At 50.2% G+C, this 21,894-nt stretch overlaps 1 protein-coding gene across 5 annotated transcripts in view; it reads right to left on the bottom strand.

The window, feature by feature from the left end:
- Positions 1-19,503, bottom strand: part of CREBBP (CREB binding protein) — a 66,169-nt gene extending 46,666 nt beyond the window's left edge. For 4 of the 5 annotated variants that reach the window (XM_072349707.1, XM_072349711.1, XM_072349708.1 and 1 more), the window contains exons 1-2: positions 19,284-19,503; positions 10,453-11,165 (exon numbers count right to left, since the gene is read on the bottom strand). In XM_072349707.1, coding sequence (XP_072205808.1) covers positions 10,453-11,165; positions 19,284-19,368 — 798 coding nt within the window. In that variant the 5' untranslated portion in view covers positions 19,369-19,503. The remainder of the gene's footprint in view (positions 1-10,452; positions 11,166-19,283) is intronic. The other variant, XM_072349710.1, reaches the window with a different exon arrangement.
- Between the last annotated feature and the right edge of the window lie 2,391 nt (positions 19,504-21,894).

Here is a 21,894-nt window from a genome sequence, read left to right as displayed (position 1 = left end):
CACACTGCGCTGTGCTGGGCAGACAGTGGGAGGTTCTTGTTTTGCTTTTCAGTTGTTTCGAGAGCAGAACTGAGTTCAATCCCCTCTGGTTCCTGGACTTGTCACAGATGATGTCTGTGAGCAAATCTGCACACTCAGAGTGGATGGGACAGAAACACGTGCTCAGGAACTTAACTCCAAGCTACGCCAGGACCAGACTGCATCTCAATGCTATGCCACTTCTATTTTTAAAGCTTACTTGCTTCCTCCCTTCTTTATTACTGCTGACAAACCACAGTATTTCCTCCCGCCGGCACCAAGGAGTTACTCCCCCTTTGTACTGCGAGTGTCTGGGCCATCAATAAATCCCATCCTTTCCTCCCACTCTGAGCTTTTATTAACTGTCCCCTCACCTCTGCCACTGCCGCCAGCTCTCATCCAGGCAGTTACTTCATAACCACTTACTCCTTGGAGGCTTCCAAGACATGCAACCCATATAACATTCTGCAAAATCCATTCATGGTTATAAGCACAATTTCCTATTCAAAATCCAGTGGTTTTCTGCTTTTTAAAATTCTATTACTACTTAAATTTCCCCTCCAACACGCTGTCACAAAGCACAGAACTATACATACATAAAGTTCTGCTCCTCACTACCCTTTTTCCTTGGGGAAACTCTGCTCTGTCACCCCTAACCCATCTTTCACAGCAGGGCTTCCAAACTTCACAAAAGCTCTGGCAGGACAGACAGAAGTTGCTGTTAGCTTTCCTGCAAGAGAAAGCTGCCCTCATTTGCAGGCACTGAGATGTGCCAAGGAGCAGCACCTACCTCTGATAACACTCCTGCCTTCGTATTCTGCATCCCTGTTGCCCACTAAAAGTGAAAGCTATTACTTTCATTAGTTGGTCCTGACAGATTAATTGAAGAAAAGCTTCCAAGTTGAAATCATCTCAAACTTTCATTAAGTTCTGAATCTCTGACTCTTCTGCACAAGAACAGAAGAAGGTTATGATGGTCCAGTAGCAAGAAACAAATATGAAACCCAACCAGATACAGACCAGCTTGACATCAGAGGGAGCACTGAAAGGTTGACACGAAAGAAAACAACTCAAAGCAATCTGGGTACAGTGGAAAACCTGCTTGGCTGAAATAATCTCATTATGATCTGATCCAGTAAACTAAAAATAAGGTTATCATTAATATACAATTCGGTATCTTCTTGATTTTTATCTAGCAAACAGTCCGAGAAAGAATGGAAGTTGGGTAGAGAGTTTGGCTCTGAAAGTAAAACCTGCAAAGCTCTCCCAACTGCAAACGTGAGCTCTCAGTGTGACAGCAGCAGGATGAAAAGAAGGCTGCTGGGCACACAGTGACACCCGTGTGCTCCTGGCCTGACCAGAACACTCCTGCAGCAACAACAGCTGGGCTGTATTAACTCTTCACAAAGGATACACAAAAATGACAGGATTCTGAAAGGCCGCAAGAACTATTCAAAGGACTAATAGGCCTAGCTACAGTACGCCGTCTAATTGCAGTCTAACAGCCTGATTTATTTAGCTTATTATTTAAGCTTATTAATTAGCTTATTACAGCAAGTAATGATCCTAAAGTACCAATTTTGGGAATAGAAAGCTATAAAGATGTACTACCCAGCAAAGACAAACCAACCTGCAAAACGTGAGGTCCTACACCTTCCAAAAATAAGAGGAAGGGTAAGTGACCAAACACCACTGAAGCTCTTGCGATTATACAGACTTTTCTCTAAGAAGCATGTTGCTTCACTAACCACTTTGGAACTCACCAGTCAATCTGACCCATTTTTGTTCAAGGCCTCACAGATAAAATTCATTTCCTAAGCTCGCTGCATATACAGACGGACAGGTGAACTACGATGCTCCAATTAGCACTGCCATGAAGAGAAGGCACAAAGGATTCTGCCACTTCCCATAGTGCTCACCAGGCAGCGTCTGCAGGCGCTGAATGAGCCCCGTTAGTGCTGCCAGCACAGCAGAGAGGTTATGTGAGGACGGGGCAGGGAGCATGATGGCACACATAGGGGATCAGGAAGGATTCGGGCCCATGCAGTAGCAGCATGAAGACACTCAGCCCCGTTACTGGTCACAACACACTTAGATCTGGTCAGTTCATGTTCTTGGCAATGGGAAAACAGGAAAGGCAGAGCCTCTGTTCTGCTGATCTGCTCCTGTACCTCATACTCGGACAGGACAGCTGCAGCAGGAAGAGAAAGATGCATTTCAGCAAGCAAGCACCATCCTCACATCTCCCTGAATTTAATCTGTGAGACGAAAGATAAAAGTGAACTCTAAGTTGGGATTAACCATCTACATTCTGATGTCTGGGAACAGAACGTATGTGTCAGAATTAAGGAGAGAAGAGAGAAAACAGGCATCCTGGATGTGACCTGGTTTGACATGAGGCCAGGTCACAAACTCAAGGCGGTGTCACCGAGCCCGGCACATGAGAGCCTGTGTTCAGCAGCAGGAATGGCCCCAGGAAGACAGAGCTGTCCCTACATCTTGTGCACCTGCAAGGAGAGACGCTCCCCTTGCTTCCTCCTGTTTATCACTGAAAGAACCCTGTGTCAAACACTAAATGCTAAGCAGATAATAACCGTTTCCACCTTTCAAGAGCTACTTGTGAATGATTCAGTTTTCTGAATGTTTAAACTACAGCTTTAAGGTTATGCCACAATCAAGAGCCTTAGGTTTACTGAACAGCTGTACATTGCATATGAGCATCTCAGAGAAAATGAACCAAACCTGTGACTCCCACTGCTACTCAGCATCTCACGTGCCTCATCCAAAATCCCCTATTACATCACAGGCATACGAGAGATGATATTTTTTCCTTTTATTCTTTAAAGAAACAACTAGGGTGAAACAGGAATCCTGCACTTCGTATTTTGACCCACAGATTCAAAAAGCATCCTTTGGTCTCAGCAAGCAAGGAGTAATTTCACACAGAGGAACAGCCGAGTGCTTCTGCCTCTGAGCTCTGCTGCTGGAGGATGCTATGGGGGCAGGGACAGTCAAAGCTCCTGTGCCTGCTGCCACCAGGTCACACACCCACATACTCTTTATCCTGCCCTTCTGTGGCATCACTGAAATCAGCCTCTTAACACTCTACCATTGGAGTAAACCTTCAGGTCCTTTACTGAATCTGCTTAAAATGTGGGTTTTCAACAGATGGTTACAAAGCTCAGCACTGTGACCCCCTTTTCCTTTCCCACCCACTGATGTGTTTTTGCTACCAGAAAGAACATCACCTTGCTTTCCTTATGGTTTTCCTTACCTTTCTGTCAAGGTAAGGAAATTGAGCACCAAGGTGTCTCCGGTGCTCACAAGCAATAAATCACAGCACACAAAGCACTGGCAATGCAAGAGTGATGTGTGGTAACGTAATGGACGAACACCAGGGATGCAGGCTGACAGCAGCCGCTCTCAGCGCTGTTAGTCAGCACAGGACTGAGCTGTGCACGGTGCCCTCCTGCCTTCCAGCGGTCACCCTGTGGGAGGCAGGCAGGCAGCCCCAGCTCCGTGCTGCCACCCTCACTGCCGCAGCCCAGCCCAGCAGGACGGCCGCCAGCTTGGCCCCTGCAGCCGATCCCTCCGGGCGCCTGCGAGCTGCGGCCCCGCACTTTGGACTCTTATCTCCCTCTGGAATGAAACACAAACCTACGGAGTGAGGCAAGGTCCACCTGGCTGATCACGGCTGCCAGGGAAGTGCGACAGAGGGGTCTGGTGGGGATCTGTGCGCGCTGGTGAGGAGGGAAGGACAGGCTTTCTTTACTACGCTGGCACCTTCTTCTATCTGTTTGCTGACAAAAATGATGTAAGCCTTTACTAATTGCTGTTTCATCCTATAGGAACACGTTCCAAAAGAAAGTCACCGCGGTGCTTGCAATGTAAATGCCAGAGGGACAGATGGAGAAGCAAGGAAAAAATTAATCATTTTGTGGCAAAGAGCCAACGGCATCACCAAAAACAAGAAAAGGAATTCAGTGCAAGTGCAAAAAACAGAGACAAGGCCGCTGCCTCCACTGGGTGAGCGCTCCTCACCCACACCAGCCTGGTAGGTTGACAAGAAGAGCTCGTCAAAAATACTCACTTTTAAAGTCAATTGACAACAAGATGCCTTAAATAAATACACAGCAATGAAAATTGTAACTTGTCAAGAATTAGTTCTGAGAATCCAACCGCGTGTGCCTGGCAGCACCCAAGGGACGCCTGTCTTGTGCCACCTCCGCTGCCCCTGCTCACAGGCTGCCCTAATGAAAGCCCATTGAAACAGATCCGTGAGGTTCCAGAGCATCTTCTCATCAGTACTGAAGTAACGTGAAAAAAACAACCCCAAAAACCCAACCACATAGATGCAGGAACCACTGTCATCTGCTGCACCTGCTGTGATAGGAGGAAACACCGAGTACAGCCAGAAATAAAACCTAAGAAACACCATTACGAGGAAGCCAGGTGTTTTATTGCCGCTTGTAGCACGACTTGAAAACCTCTTCCAAGAGCTTCTCAGAGGCGAAAGACAAATTTAAGCATTCCAAGGCGTTGAGATCTCTTAAAAACCTCCGAACGTTCCAGCATTGTTACTGACAAAGAAAGGTCAGAATTTTGTGGGAAACAGCTCCTTAAGAATGTCTGTATGGAGGAAAAAAAACCTCTTAATGCATTTCAGTTGACATTTGTCAGGGAAAAAAAACAACAAAACACGCTTACTCTGTATGCTTGCTTGCATAAAACACTTCCAAACGTCCATCTGAGAATGCCAGCACAAGCTGATAAAGTGGGATACACCACAGGAAGAACCAAAGCATTTTCTGCACTGAGCATCACTGCTGTACATCAGGAAAGCACAGCTCCGAAGGCTCACTGCATGCTGTAACCTCAGCAAATAAGGACTCTAAGCATTAATGAACAATTAGCAGCAAGTGACCAATGTGTTCTAATTGCCACAAGAGCTTTTATGGCTGCCAATCAGAAAAAGGCACCAGCAGCCCTATGGAGTGACAGGAGCATCTCAAACACGGCCAGGAGGGGAGCTCAGCCTCCTTTCCTTCCCTGTGTGAGCTCCTCAGCAGACACAAATCCTGCAGGAAATTGGTTACACCGAAGGAAAACAACACGGTGTTTCTAAAAGACACAGATAATTATTGTATTTCAACCCAGAACCAGAGGAAAACAGAAATCAAACTGACAAGGAACAAGTTTCCACTCCAGGTTACAATACGTACACAAAAAAGAGTCAATACGGTTTACTGAAAACAACCACTTAGCTTAAATATCATAGCACGACATTAACAGGAACCAGAGAGAAACCTAAATATAAATATTTTATAGCGTTGAAATAATTTGCAAGCAGTGATTTTAAGATCCAACTGTGTTTATTTTGAAACAGCACACAGCGTGCAGAGCTGCCCTACATCTCCGGGATGCTCCTCTTGAAGGACTTCACAACTCATATGAAGCAGCCCAGGGAGCTCCCAGGTGGTTTTAAAGCCAGGTGAAGATCTGATGGTCACCTGGAACACATGTGTGCAAGCAGGGTGGTGAGAACAGCTCAGACCTTGCACTGGGAGCAGAAGGGTGCTCAGAGTGAAGGGCTCAGCACCACCATCCAAACATCGGGCACACAGCACCGAACCCCGGCATTAGACTTGCTGAGTTCTCCAGCCATTCCAGGGTACAAAGATCCTCTCATTGTAAAGGGGTTATTTTATTTATCCTAATTGCCAAAAGTTTCAAAGGGCATTTGTTCTTGTTTGTGTTTAAGGCCTGTTTGAAAAGGGACAGGATGCGGATGGGCCTGCATCATGTCACAGTAGCTATGAGAGCTCCCCTGTTTCACAGAGGGATCTTTTTGTCAAAGGCCCCCAATATTTAGTGTGCCTTGTCCCCATTCTGATTCACTGCAAACCAATTCGTGGTGTGGCACTGTACGTGCCGAAGCTAAAGCAGATATATACACTAAGCAAAGTAACAAAATAACGTGCATTCAGTGCAGTGATGGTTCTGGGCCTGAAGCAGCACCAGGATGCAGAGCAGGACGTGTTTCCAGACACTGGTCCTGGGCAGCCCTTGTAAGTAGCACAATGTCCAGAAAAAAGCACCCCAATCCTCACCCATCTAAATCTCCATCCTACCAACTATTTCCAATCTCAAAACCACGACTTGGATAGGAACACTCACAACACAGTCTGTAAGCATGGCACGCTGCTTCCTTCCCCAGCTGCAGCAAGTCCCCAAACAGGCACTCCTTACTGCCACACTACGCCATGCCATACATGTCATTTGTAAAGTTTCTTGCTTTGTTTCTATGAAAACAAGACACCAGCACGTAGCTCCCAGGCCATACCATGGGCTCTTGATACATTTCTCTCCGTACTTCTGACCATACAATTCACAGTGCCATCACAGCTCAGTGCCATACACAAACAACAAGTGCATCATTACATAAGGAGAAGCTTTTTAGACCCCTTAAGAGACCTCGTCACCAAAAATGCTCCTGTGCTGTAGGGTAACACTAACCAAAGTGACTGAGAGTTGGTGACAAGATCCGCAATGTTAGTGCTGCGTTCCTGAACACCACAGCACAACTCCGCTCTACAAAGACGCCGAAATGTTTCATTTTCGTCAGCTGGATGACTTGATGCGGACCGGCTCCTCCAGCCCGAGCTGGAAGCAGAGCAGAGGAAACCAGGCTGTGGTTTCCCATGAAGGCTGACTGCTCCGTTTCACACATTCTTCCAGCCTGCAGCATTAGTCAGACGCAGCGCGGGTACCGGCGTGAGCGTAAGCAGCAGGCAGAAGCCAAGCAGCTATCGCTTCGAGGATCTTCAATGACATTGCACAACTGCAAAGGCAATTTAACTCATGTGCTAGAAATAGGAAACAACTCCATTTCAGGTGCCAGGAGGGACTGCTGTGGTAGGAGAGCATTTTAAGTTACCAAATCTGTTTGGTTTATCAAGCGCCAAGTCACCCGCGAAGCACCGCTTTACATGGCCGCGTTTCAAACCAGAACTGCGTTACAGATATCTTCATTTGACTAAGGGTGAGTTTTGCTGTTAGGTGCTTCTATGTATTTATATCCTCTTTCTGCTTGTACTACGATAAAGGCATGGTAAATAACCATAGGAACACTGCCTTGGTCATCACAAGGTTGACCAGGGAGCCGAGCAGCTGGTCCAGTTGGTGAGCGCACAGCAGCAGGGCTGGGTGGGATGCAGCTCGTGTGGCTACCCGTGCTTGCCAGAGGCTCCGCTTGCAGCCAGCCCGCTTGGCAGCCTGCTATGGACATCGTGGAGGATAAGCTGCAAATTAAGCGCAAGTCATGGTAAAACAATTCAGGCAGATCCAGACAGATTGAGAGTCACCAGAGAAACAAACGGCAGCAGCAGGCTGCAAAAACAAACACGACGACCACGGAATGCGAACGTCTTCGGCTGACTTAATTCACAACCAGCGAGTGCGTCTCAATCTGCTGCTCAGCAATATCAGCCAGCTTATCTCTACAAATCGTTTCTCCCCTCTTATCTTCCATACTTCAGATTCCTCAAAACACAGAGTCAAACATCAGGACGCACACAGAACTCTTGCTCTTGTTCTTTAGAGAAGTTCACTGCACCATTCGATTTCCTGAAGATTGCCATCCAGCAGCAAACCACTGCTCAGCAAACTACAGGGAGCAAAACCCTCACCGTGCACTGCTCCAAAGCACACACACAGCTTGGAAACAGCAAAGAGCAGAAGCCAGTTTTGATACAGCTCGGCAACAAACCATGACACAACTGGTTGTCCTCTTGGCAGACATTAAAAGGGATGTGACTGTGTTCTGAGCTCCTCCCTCTCTTTCATCTCAAACTTCTGCTGCAACGTGCACTGCCATGTGGCTATTTTGACCAAAATAAAGTTGAAGCCACAAAGAACACGAGTTAATCAGGCCAACACAGGGAAGAGACAAGACTAGGCTCAATTCACAGAGAAATCTACCATACTCCATCTGTTTTTTGCACATTAGTGCCATTCTGAACCACTAAGATTTCGGTACTGGAATTCCATTATGCCCCATGATTCCCAGAGGCAATGGGGCTTAAACACGCTGCACACAAGCAAGGAAAACACAACCAACCATTTTCCCGTGATTGATGTGCTTACAGGCTCAGACTAAGATCTGACCAAACAATGACATCCACATCCATCTATGGGCCATACAGAGCCCAAATAATTAGACTAAACTGCAAAGGAAACTAATCGCAAGGTAGGTTTAGTAGTCCAGAGAGCCAGACAAAATACAAGGAATCTTCCCAAAGCTTTCATAGCAGCAATAGGAGGTAGAAGGGAATGCGTCCCAAGCAAGAGACTGTGTGACATCCAACCTACAGCAACAACTTCTAGTTCCAGCCACCAGGAAGCACACAGAGGTCACATCTCCCTCATTTTAAAAGGATGAGCTCTGATGGCAACAGAAGAGCACGAGGCACAGAGCATGTCTGCATGCTGGTTTCTAAGGAAGCAACAAACCATCTGCTCAGCTTTGCTGCTGCATAAGACGTTCAAAAGCCGACAACCTTCAATCTTCCACACCAATCCTAATTTAAGATAATTTTTTGGTTGGCTTGAACACATTTTCTAGACTTAATGGACTTTGCAGAAACGATCACAACAAAAAGGGACAATTTCACTAATGCTGGAGATGACTGTGACTAAACAACCTGTTCCTCTACCCCCCACCACGTGATATTTGTTCAGAGAAGAAGAATCCTTCTGATCTTTTAATCAGATTTCTTAAAGAACTTCAACCCAAATGAAAACTATCCTCGCAGCGCTGCCCATGAAAACAGGACTGGGATCCCACAGCTAGAAGCAAAACTACTTAAGGAGAGGAGTTTGGCAGTGACCTGCATGAAGAGACACTGCAGCATACACAGCTTCTACAACATCACCTTCCTCAGCTTGAGCATCCCACTTGCAGCTGGCTTCAGACTACAGCTCATGTCCATACATTTGTACTGGCCCATTCTTTACCAGGGGTGGATCTGCTTACAAGAAACCACGAGATCACAGAACCTCTCCCACCAGTTTCATACTAGGTCAGATAAGACCTTAGGAGAGACCCTTTGCTCCTGCGTAATTCAAACTGAATTAGTTTGCATCAGAAATCTGTAGCTTCACCACATGATTATGGTGTCTATGACTATGGCTAGGCAAAACCTACTCCATGAATGTATAGGAAAAAGAGATAGGGTAAAAAAAGAAAAAAAAATAAAGAAGCAGAAAGTAGCACCTTTCTGTGCAGACCAATCACACAGACACTTCCACACAGCCAAATTAACTCATTTGGGGCTGGAAACGGATGCACTCATTTTTATGTGCTCTGACCTTCACTCAGATCACAAGCATCTCTGTCTTAAGCAGCAGGGTCCCTTCTGGTGGCACCAGAATGCTCTTTGTGTTTTTATGTTCCAGAACCAAACGCACCACCACAAATACACAATGGTGTTCCCATTTCTGAAGAAAACACCACTTACAACTGGGCTTCCTTTTGTTAGGCAATGCCATTTTTCCCAGAATTCTTAACACATCAATGAAAAACACACACACTAATAAATTACGATGACAGTGACGAGTGGTGTGCGGATAGATGAAAGATTAGAGATGGAATTCCCTTCTGCATAACACAACAGAATGGTTTCGCCATCAAAATCCAAGGGAGGAACTGCACCAATGCCACACAAGAGATGAGGCCTGCTGCTATCCAGCTGAGACAGAAGGAACAGGACTCTCCTCCTCTAATCACATCTCTGAGCTTACACCAGTGAAGTCAAGAGCTAAAAAGCAATGACTGCATCAGTCAGGGACCACAGCAATGCTCTAAGACACAGGTAAAAGCTCCCACAGGTATGTATACTCCCTGCCCCAATCTGCAAAGGCCACTAAGGTGCCTCCTGGCAAATACTGTCCTTCCCTTTTGCAGAGTTCAGATTAACTTGGCAACCCACATCGAATTTCACGACATGCTACAAGAGGGAGAAATGCTACTCCTCTCCCTCTTCAAACTTCTCCAAGATCTCACAGTGCTGTAGAACACAGTGCTGTATAACACGCTGCTGTCTGGCAGATATAACGAGATCCTGCACAGAAATAATTATTCGTCCCCCCCTTTTTTTTGTCAAGATGAAGCTACTCTTTCCTAATTCACACTGCTAAGATAAAATCCAACGTTTAACCCTCAGGATGTTTTTATACCAGTGCTGCCATTTGTGATCTCACGACAAACCGGCTTCAATATTTCATGCTGCTGGTGTCTGAAACTGGTAACTACAGACTCAGGAATTCACGTTATTTAGTTCTGCTCCTCAAAAATGGTCTATTCATTTTTTGAAACACCCGAGTGGAAAAAATGCAAGTGCAATACATGGAATACATTAAATTATATGTACATACTTTTGTAATTGCTCCTGTCTGTGCTGTGTTCAGCCCGGTGTGACCAGCCATCTGTGGAGATACTTGGGTTAAAGTCTCTGCCAGCACACTGCCTGCATTCCCCTGCATGGCAGGGGCAGAATATTGCATTCCTGCTCCCCTTCCTCTTCCAGCTGCCCCAAGAGATCCATTCATTACCTGCCCTTGTCCTTGCTGAGGCTGATTCATTAAACTGTGACCAGAATTACTGTTGAGAAGGCTCTGGTGTGTCTGACTGAAATTAGTATTCATACATATTCCAGGTCCAGTCTGTGATGTTGCAGGGCTGCTCGTCACCATCCCCACTTGTTTTTGTGCTTGAGAGTTCAGTGTTTGTGATGCGGGTGTGGTAGGTCCAGAGGTGCTGGCAACTTGTTTTGCCAGGCCTGAAGCAGAAGAGTCTCCCTGGTTTAATGGGCTCTTACCCATAGCACCCAGATTACCGATACTCGCGCTGTTCGGCTGCCCTTGCACTTGACTCCCGACTCCCTGCTGGACAGGGCTATTTGAGTTCACATTTCCAATTCCTGGGTTTAAGGAAGAGCCGCTGCCTCCCCTTAGAAGTTCAGAAAGTTGTTTGTGTTTGGAAGCTGCATCTGGAACGAGGTTCCCACTGCTATTTAAAAGGCCCAACTCGCCATTGGGGATCAGCTCATCAGGAAGATCATTTTCCAAGTCAAACAAAGATCCAAAATCTGCAAGTTAAAACAGAAACACAAGTAAGGAAAACATAACAAGTAAGTGACTAAAACACTCGTCTCCAGTACTTTGCACTAGTCTGAAACAGTCGTGCATTGAGGCATATCTTCACCCAAGACCATCAACGGTGTCGGCAAGTGAGTGAGTCTTCCCATGACAGGCAGAGCCCTTCAGAAAGCAGTCATTAATACTACATACGTACAGAAATAAAGGGTAAAACGTAAGTCATTAAGTATTAGCTTTATTGCACAACTTGGCAAACCATTTTACCATGCTTAAGAAACCGAGGTGGCACAAATAGCGGCGTCTAACCCAAGTCCCAAGTTTCTTGTGCTTAAGCTGAAAGAACAATACAGAAGTATCGAGGGAGGTTTTCTGATTGACTTATTCTCTCCAAACAGATATTACATCATGTTCTCTGGCCTCCTCAGTAATCCCAGGCGACTGCATTTCACCCCCAAATCCCACCACAACATTGCTACTTGGGTTTGCATACAACCTTCCAGCAAGGCCTCAAAGCTTAACCAAAGGGAACTGCTGCTTCTTGGAAGCGTTGATCCCAGACTCACACATCAGTGTGTTCAATGCTGGTTTCTGAGTTCTTTCTGTTTGTTTGTATAAACCATGATATAATACATCTCCAAGGCTCCTGAATGACACGCTCAGCATGTTCTTCTCACAATGGCTCGCTTCTCAAACCCTCAACAGCTCAAATCAGTCAAATTGCTCTCTAAGTGCCCATCCCTCATTTATCATATCCCGTATTGACAGAGGTAATCCACATATGCTACAGATGGGCAAAATAAATCAATCAAGTCTTCATTACAGCCCTTGAAGGAGCTGCTCTGCCACGCTGCAACACCCGAAGTCATGAAAATACCCAAACAAACAGCACACAACTCAAGTTGCTTTCGTTCGTTTAAAATGAGCAGCTCAAGTTCACCAAAGTGTTTTACTGCACGTTGTCAGCAGTGCCTGTGTAACCGTGTTATTTCAGCACACAGCTAAAATATGAAGTTATCTGATTGTCCTTATTACACTTTTGTAGACGTAAGTGTATCCATCCACATTAATGAAGGAAATGCACAAGCAGGCTACCCAGCTCTTCACAGTCCCTGCAAAGCTTCCCAATCTGAGGACACATTCTAAACCAACCACTCATTACTGTTATCTAACAGCACTGTATGAAGGCTTCACAGCACCCCTCCAAAGCCAGCCCTGAGCAATCCTAATCCGTCACAGCAGAACTAAACCAAAACATTCCCAGGTTAGAGTAAACAGGAGTTATTTTCTAACCATAGGACTCCCTAATGCTGCATGATCTTAAAGTTCAACTCGATGCTCCGCCACGAGCAACTAGTGCAGAACTGCCCTAAGAACACACCACGTGCATTTAGAAACCGAAACAGCAAAACTTGCAGCACATTTAACCTGTATCAAGAAGCCCCACTAATAACTTTCATTCCATTGAAACACAGCGCATGCCATTAGTGCTCAAACTCTCAGTTCATCCCGGCTTGTGAAAAAAGAACAAGTTTTTAGCTGTGCTGCAGAATGACCACACAGTGACATCAGCCATCGCAGCCAACGTACACCACGCTGTCCCTCCTGCTCCCTTCTAAGCAGGGAAGCAGCAAGCCAACGTTTTCTGAAGCCAATTTTGTGCACTGAAGCATTCATCCTCCCTTTCTTATGGAAGTAACCCTTTGCTCGTTCAGCTCTCCCTTTCCACTTGCCTTTTGCAGGAGCTCCTGGGGCAGTACATCTCTTGGTGATCGCTTCACCACCTCTCCTCCTCTTTCACATACAACTCTGTGACACTGTTTACACTGCCTCTGTGCCTCTTGCAGCGTAGTTATCGACCTTTCTTCTTACATGCCAACACAAATATCAACCTCTCCCCCACAGCTGTGTCTCCAAGCCCCCCGGTGCCCGCTCCCAGTGGCTCTGGCTGGGCTGTCCCTGCTGGGGCTCTGCAGAGCAGCAACGTGGATGGGGACACGGCACTGAGGATCCAGGCAAGTTGGGCACCTCGAGTCTCACAGCACTTCTCCAGGAAGCCTGTGTAAACCCCACCGCAGCATTCCTACACTCTGCTGCAGTAAAACTGCTCATACTTCAGGAACAAAAGGTAGTTGATGTGAGCGCGCATGGCTGGGGGAGACAAGAACAAGATGTAAGATATCGGTATAGCTCAAAAAAGAGAGGGAAAAAAAAAAAAGGAAGTTTTTTCCAGTCCCATTTCCAAACTGAACACTGCACTCCAGCATCCTATTTTTTTTCCTTTTGCTGCCTGGACGCCTCGCCATGCAGTCAGAGCCAAGGGCTGGAAATGTTTTTGCAGCTTATGAGAAGAGTGAAGAAAGCATTTGGGAATACCGCCTCTTAAAAGCCGACACATTCTGCCCCTCCTCAGCTCCTGTAAGAGCTCCGTACGTTCATGTCGGGCATGGAAAGTTTACTGCTCTGCCAGCAGTGAAACACAGAACAGGTAAACAGCTTTGCATGGCGGCTGTGCAAAAACTCACTGTGTTCAGATGCTCAGGCAGGGATTAAGCGTTCCGCTTTTATACTGCAGTCAGAACTGCATGCGCTACATCAACACGAGCTGCATTTTACAGCAGTTACACAACAGAAAACAAAAGTCTACTTAAGCATGTCCACCAATCTGTGAAGACAAGAGACCATCTCGGCAGTTATAGACACGTGTATCTATGCACACAAACATCACACGACCCATTTCTGCACAGCCAAACGGGAACCGACCTCCAGCACAAAGGCAGAAGGTCTCCCCCAACACAGAACCAAACCCACAGCCTTCAGGAGGGAAGGAGAAGCACCGAGCACTTCAAACTGCCACTTTTCCCAAAGGCCTCCTTTTCCAAACTGGGAACTCAGTGCTCTCTGAGTATCCATTTGCACACAGGAGATAACACACTTGAGAAGCACTCTCTCCTGATTTCAGTTTCATGGGCTGCAATGTTGTTTTGCTTTCCTAGACAGCACTTTCAGCAACCACTACAGAAATAAAGTAAGTTTCCTCCCAGCCGTTTTCAGAAGCAGCAGCTCACATTCCCAGGTAGAACTGCTGCCATCCATGTAACTACTTGCAACAGTTACCACATTCTTTTCCTACAACACACAGCCCATGAGTTTGTTTCAATGTCACCGCTGTCCCTTCAGCTCTGCCTGGAGATGTGGCACATCCTGAAGTATCCCCTTCCCTGCTCTCTGTGTGGTATGTTTAAGATGTTAAAGCAGGTGGCCAGCTACTAAACTCAGTCTCAGCTTCATGGCATAACTTTTGCTAGCAACGTAACAGGGCACCCTCCCATCACAGAGTGCCTGCCCATGCACAGGGCTGTTGCTGAATCTGCACTGCAGGTCCCAGCAGACAGGCTGTATTCTCAGCACGCTGTTCCTTCCATGCCAGCAGAGCTGTTACTCTGCACCGGGCCCAGGTTTGTTTTGTGAGGCTGCTCTCAATCACGTCAGACCCCAGCAGACAAAGCCCCAACAGTTCAGGGCTCAGCAGCTCCGCAGGCCCCTTGGCAGGTTCCCTGCTCCATGGGCACACTGCTCGGGGTGGGCAGCAGCTCCCACCCCCACCCCACCTCCTTTAAGGGGAGAGGATCCTGTCATTTACTGTTTCACAAAAGACAATTAATGCATTTCAAGTTTTAAGAGCAATTAAAAATACCCTCATTGGGGAAAAATATAAGATTTGCAGACATCAACACAATGTGCCCAACCAGGCATTGAGCCACCAGGCTGGGACTGACAGCTGTGGGGGATGTGGGGCAGGTAAAGAAGAACAAATGGTTGGAGGGGAGAAGGGGAGGGATTTATGGCCAAATACTTCTCCATAACTGAACGCCACGTAGGGCGCAGACAAGCAGCAAAGCAGAGGTAAGCTCCTAAAATCGGTTAAATTGGTTATTGAGACGCACCAAACAGATCCAAAAGGGACACTACCAGCTTAGAATCCAGCTCACGGTAAGAACAAGGTAAAGTAGTTTCAAACTCCTAGGAAAGTCTCCCCATCTGTTTTTGTAAGACTTCAGCAACTAAGTGACATTTCAAACCTGAGGCTCATTACACTAAGCAAACAAATCAAGAAGGTAATGAGAAAGAATCTGCCCTCTGCTAAGCTTCTGTGCCTCCCCCACCAGCACTCAGCTTCATTACTGCTCCTGACAGCAGGCCGACCGCCAGCATGACTTCTTGGGACAGGAAAAAATGCATGTAGCTGCATCCCCAAACCCACATCCAAAGTGAGCAGCACCAAACACAGCTGTCCGACCCCGGGACGTCTGCTCTGCCCCGCTACCTTCTCAGCTCCCTGAAAAAGACGACAGTAAAAGTTGATAACTGAGTTCAATTCCTTGCCTCTTCCCACCTGCAAGCTGTGTATCATTGAGTCATAAACTCAAGTTTGTCTTTTGACTGTACTTGTTCAAATCATCGTCATCTTTTCCTGTTCACAATGAAGATACAGTGTGTTAAAGGTCCCCAAAAACACGCCACTGCCTTCTGTCAGATCTGCTTCTACGTGGGGAAAAAAAGGTCATCAATCACTCCGATGTTCCGCAATTAACACCAAGTAATACGTAAGGGCACATTAAATGTCCCTGGTACCAAAATTAACATACAGAAGAAAATACAAAGCACACTGAGGTAAGCGGGTGCTTTATCTCTTCCCGGATGCCAGAGGAGAAAAAGAACACACCGAAAAGAAAAACGAAACCACAAAAACTGCGTTGCAGAAGAAACGCGTCGTGGTCCGTTCTGGAAGCATCGGATGGCAAACGATGGATCCGCTCTGCTTTCCTCCAGTCCTGCACAGCCTCTCTGTAACTGTTCCTCCTCTTAATTGCTTCCCAAGGCGTCTCCACTGTTTTGACAGTGCCGCTATGCCGGCTCTCACGAGCAGCTTCAAATCCTACCCAGTAGCACCAACAGCAGCACGTGAGCCATCACAGCACACGCAGCTCTCAGGCTGCGCAGCACAGCCCGGCTCGTCGACCCGCCTTGCTGCAGGAGCAGAGCTGCAGGCAGGAGCTGCAGGAGTTGGCTTTGCTTTCAGAAGATCCCCCTGGTGAAGATTAAATAGTTTAGGGTTCTCTAAGCACATTACTGGAATTGAGGTCTCAGGTGTAACAGCTGACAAGACGTTGAGGTTTGAGGTGACCATTTAAAGCAAAATCATGTGAGAAGGCAGTGGTAAACAGCAGGCATTTGCTTAAAGCAGCACGAAACGCACAGCGAACCGTCAGCATGGGGATGCCCTCAACCATCCCACACCGTGACGGATCCACTGCTGTGCCACCCTCACCGCACACCTGGAGACGACCCAGCAAGACAGCTCCCCAGGATGCACGTTATCTCGACAGCCTAACGCTGACTGTGACATTCCCTGCCTACCGGCTGCTTATCAAAGACACGGGTCGACACGAGGTGCTGCACATTTTAAATGGCTCAGTCCTCCATCCTCCTCAGTATGAGTGATGGCACCGGCACGGAGAGCTCCAACCTTCCATCAGCCGGTGGAAGCGCTCACCTCTGTGCAAGGCTGTCACACAGCAGGCCTATCTCTGCCAGGAACAGAGCAGCGAGGATTAACGTGCACTTACAAGTGGCGTTAAGAAACAAAAAGAATTAAAAGCAGGCAAAATTACAGTAGAAAAGCAACTTCTGCGTCTCCTTCGAGATTTGCACCAGCCACGAGTGATGTTTCCTTTCATGCCCTTTTTCCCTCCCTGCTTCTGGGACCAAACGATACGGGAGGGCAGTCTGTCAGCAATGCAGTGATGCTGTGCAAACACACACGTCGCAAAACACGCTGAACGCACAGAAGGAACCGACAGCACGCAGGCACGTGAAACTTTGTTCTTTCTAGAATACATCTGACTCTTAAGAAAGCTTCCAACTACAACCGACTGAACACAAAACCGGCATCTGCTCCAATGCGCCTCACTGCAAAGCACTGATTTCAGCGAGCAGAGGCTGTTCTGAATCCCTCTCATTAACACCTTCCTTCAGGAGCCCATGAAACTTCGGAAATAGCCTCTCAGCCACCACAACGCAGATTGACACGTGAGACTTCCAGCTTTCTTTGCCCCATCAGATAAAACTACACCCGGTGATGACACAAAAGTCAGGCCACCTGCGTGGCAACACCCACTGCAGCACCCATCGCACACAGGGCAATAGAGCAGCCCGTGCTGTCCAGGTGCAGCGCAGTGGTGTGGCACTGGGAGGCCTGCCCTGCTGACAGCAGCTCCCACTGACAGCACCGCCATTCCCAAAGAGCTCCCACGGCTGTAGGGATACCCTTAGAGAAGCAATTACGTATGTGGATATGAACACGGATGCGAATCAATGGGATCAGACCTATCCGAATAATGGGGAAGACTTCACTTCTCAGTAAAGATTTTGAAGAGCGTGTGTGTGTCCAAGTTAAAGACTCAGATTTAGAGCTCCCAGTGGCTGAATTAGCACTGATAATAAAGTTTCAGATTCCTTGTGATTCACACCCCGACTCTACGCAATAGTATTTGTTGAGACATCCCTACTGGAGACAGCGCTCCAAATAAAAGAATTAGGTTCTCTCTGCATCTCAGACATCTGAGAAGACAGATGGAAAACAGAGCATATGTTAAAAGGGGGATTTACAAAGCAAAAATTCTTGAGAGTGTAAACCAAATTAGGATGGAAGCGTCGGATTTCTAAGTCGTCCCACATGTTTGCTCATTGCAGAAGGACCAACTGCGGGATTTTTCCAATCCCGCGTTCTCAGACAGCACTGCAATAACACAGCAGCGCTGCCGCACGTGTCGTTCTGTTAGCAGGGAACGGCAGAGAGCAAAACCTCCACTGAAAGCAGGCGCCAACAAGAGGGGAATTTCTGGAGTCCGGACTTCCAGGAACACCTGGACAGAACACAAAGTGAATAACCTGCACCAGAGAGCAGGGAATGATCTCACAGGAGATCTTCACGGTCCAGCGGGGCTGACCCTAAATGCTGCCCTTATTTACTGCTGTCTGGCGTTGGCCCAGCGTCTCCAGCAGCTCTACAGCCACCGGCCAAGGCAGCACGTTCATTTGTGGCGTTATGTTTCAAGGTGTTTAAAAAAGAACCAACATAATAAAACCCCAGGTGTCCCAGGCACATACACAGCGATCATTCTAAGCATGAATTAGAAGAGAAAAAGCAGGGGATGATCGTAAGGCTACGGACTGCCCGGCGCGTTATCTGCTCTGCTCCTTCACCTCGTGCAGATGTTGGTGTCAAACTCCTCGGAGACACGCAGGAAATCGCAACCCTCCCCACAGCCCATTGGTACAGAAAGGTGCTGCCTGCAGGGCTGGTGCCTCGGGAGGAAGGAGCCGCCTGAGCCTCAGAGCAGAGGAACCAATGTCCAACGTGACGCCGTGCTGGCGCAGATGACAACTGCCGGAGCGGAGTTACGCCGCTCGGGTGCAAAAAACCCGCCCCGTATCCGAGTTGGGGCAGCTCGCATCTGCGCTCGGCGTCAGGATCTCCGATCCACCATTACACGTACCGGGCAAGTCCCAAGTACCAACGCAGCCATAAACTACGGGGCTGCACGCGTCCGACAGCGCAAAGCACCACGAGACAAAGGGAAACCCCGTGAAATAATCACGGCTACGAGCGCTCCTGGAAAGAAGCGGGCGAGGAGCGAACACTTCTTCACCAGCCCTGTCCTGCTCGCTGACCGGCATTACTCTTCTCCTTATCCCCGCGAGAGCCGGGAAAGGAACACGTACCGAAGCACTTCTCGCTGCCGCACCGCGCTGACGCCAAACTTTCGCACGCAACGCGAGCCGGAGGCCTCCGCCAAACTTTCCGGCTACGCAGCAACGCGCGCCTCTAACGCAGGCCCGGCGACGCCTGGGCGGCGAGCAGCCGGCACGGATCGTGCTCCCGAGCGCTCGGCCGGCCGCAGGATCGCAGCTCAGGCCTCAGCCGGCCCGGCCCCGCCGCTCGGCGCTCCCCGGGCCCGCCCGGCCCGCCCGCACCCGGCCCCGCCCGTCTCCCCCCCCCCCCCGACCTCCCCCCCGCCGCCGCCGTCCTCGCCCCGCGGCCTCACCTGTGCTATCGCTGGCGGAGAAGCCCGGCGAGTTGAGCTTGGCTCGCTTGGGGTTGGGCGGCCCGTCCAGTAAGTTCTCCGCCATGCTTTAACCGCTCGCGGCCCGTCCGAGGCGCTCGGGCGCTCCCGGAGCTCGGCGAGAAGGGAGGAGGAGGAAACCGAACAACAGCGCCGCTCAGTGCCCGGCCGGCGGCGGCCCCCTCCGCTCCCCCATGGCCGGGGCCGCCGCCGCAGCAGGCCGCAGGGAGGAGGGCTCGGGGCGGGCTGGGGGGAAGAGCCCAAGCGCCCCCTCCCTGCCGGCCCGGCTCCTCCCGGCCGCTCCCCCGCCCTGCCGCCGCGGTGCCCGGATGGCGGTCCGGCGCTCACTCGGGGAGCATAGCCGCCCCCCCCGGCTCCGCCGCTCCGAGCTCCGTCCCCTCCCCTCCGCGCCGGGGGGTTGGAGGGGGGGGGGAGGAAACGCTCGGCCTCGGCCCCGGCCCCCGCCCGCCGCCCCTCAGCCCCGCGGGGCGAACCGCGGCCGAGGAGGGCGGGGGTGGAGGGGGGTGAGAGGGGGAAGGAGGGAAAAAAAAAAAAAAAAAAATTAAAAAAAAAAAATTAAAAAAAAATCGAGAAAAAAAAAAAAACAAAAAAAAAACCCAAAAACCACAAAAAACGCCCCAAAACAATGAACCCGCCGCCGCCGCTCCCGGTCCCGCTGGCGGCGCCCGTTCGGCCCCGGCCGGCGCTGCCCCGTCGCCCCGAGCCCCGCTGCCCGTTGGCGGCGCTCCGCGCGGCTGCCCCGTGTCCCTGCGGGCGGCCCCCGCTGCCCCGGCCCGGCCCGGCCCGGCCCCGCTCCGCTCGCGCCGCGCTCCGGCTCCGCGACAAGATGGCGGCTGTTGATTCCTCAATTAAAAAAAAAAGTTTTTTTTTCTCTTCTCTTTTCCAGAGCCCGTGGGGGCGGGGCCGGGGCGGGCACTGCGCGCTGCGTCACCGCGCACGGGACACGCCCCCCGCCCCCGCCGCCGCCGGAAAGGCGCGAGCGGCGCCGGAAAGAGCCGAGCTCGTCCTCAGTTGCTCCGCCGAGTCCTCGGGGCCGGCGGCCTCGGCCGGAGTGCGGGTTCGGCTCCGCTCGGCTCCTCTCGGCCGTCTGTCCGTCCGTCCGTCCGTCCGTCCCCGCCTCGCTCTCTCCGCTCTCCTCGGTCTGACCCCGGTGTCGTTCTACACCCCGCGGCCGTCCTCTCACGGCGCGTCCCCTCCCGGCCGCCCCTCGGTGTGTCCGTCAGTGTCCGCAGCCCGCCGTCCCTCCGCAGCGCCCTCCGTTCCGCGGCGTCTCTCAGTCCCCCAGTATCGTCACCTCAGCCCCCCCAACACCCGCCACGTTTCCCCTCGCTGTCCCCTTTCAGCCCCTCCGTGTCCCCTTTCGGCCCCCGGCAGCACGGAGCGCAGCCCTGCCCGCTACTCCCGCCGTGGGCCGTCGGGCCGTTCCGGGCTGTGCCCTGCCTCTGCTACACGGCCTTGAGAGGCCGCAGGGCCGTGGCCGTGCTGCGCGTCTCCTCGTTGTCCCCCTGCAGTGCCCGGCTCCCCTCAGCCCGCCCCCCCCCTCTGCCTCCCGCTGCCCGGCAGTGACCCCCCTGCGGCAGCCCCTCGTGCCCTGTCGGAGCACCCACCCCGGGTGGTGACCCCAGGCCCGGGCTAAGCAGCCTGCACGAGGCCGTGGCCGTGCAGAGGGGTTTCTTCCTGCCCTCCAAGGTGCCCAGCCCTCCGCCATCACAGCCACGCACCGGGGCTGCTCTCAGGCACCACAACCATGGCGCCAGGCGGCCGCGGAGGCTCCTGGCTTCAGAAACACCTGCACTCTGTCTAGACAGATTTCCATGGCCGAAACAGGTTTGTAGGACTGGAGCTCATGTGCTTCAGCGTATTTCCATACTGGTTCCCAACCTGAGAAGCAGGTCCTATAAGCCCCAGTGACGTGCCATGCCAAGGCAGCAGAGCGCCTCATACCCAAACTAGATGCTCGGGGCTGTTTTCAGCACCAATACTTCGACATGTCCCCAAAGACCACACAGCAGTGGAGGACAGACCGAAGGAGGGCACGGATACAGCGCTGAGGATGCTGATGAAATCCATGAGCTGGGCCGGATCAATCAACACCTCTGCCTTGGTTTAAAGGAGATCCATAATGACACCTTTAGCAAAGGGCAAGTCCGTCTTTTGTTTACGGCTCAACTCATCACATTTACTTCTGCATTTACATGCATTTCATTGCATTTACTTGCAAATTCCGTATTTATTTACATGGTGCCTGTCCAAGCTGAGGTCTGACTATGGTCACACCAGAAGTCTCTCACAGGCCTCTGCTTCTATCGCTCACTGCTTTCCCAGGCAGTGCTCTCTGCTTGTCAGCCTTACCCACGTTTTCTTCAAAAGCAGAGCGTTCCTATGTGCTTTAGGGCAGGTCTCTGTGGGTCATGGGCCTGTAGTTACCAGAGGTGGGTGAATGGAATTCAGGCCATTCTGAGCTGCAGCTGGGTAACTTTATGCCCTTTCTTTGCCCATTACATCACTTGTGGCCTTTTAAGCAAAGGGTTTGCTGGGGCAGCCCAGGAGATCCCCATAACGCTCTGCTTCC

This window comes from Excalfactoria chinensis, chromosome 14, assembly GCF_039878825.1.
Source record: "Excalfactoria chinensis isolate bCotChi1 chromosome 14, bCotChi1.hap2, whole genome shotgun sequence".
NCBI classification, from domain to species: domain Eukaryota; kingdom Metazoa; phylum Chordata; class Aves; order Galliformes; family Phasianidae; genus Excalfactoria; species Excalfactoria chinensis.
This window is presented reverse-complemented; position numbering and strand designations above follow the sequence as displayed.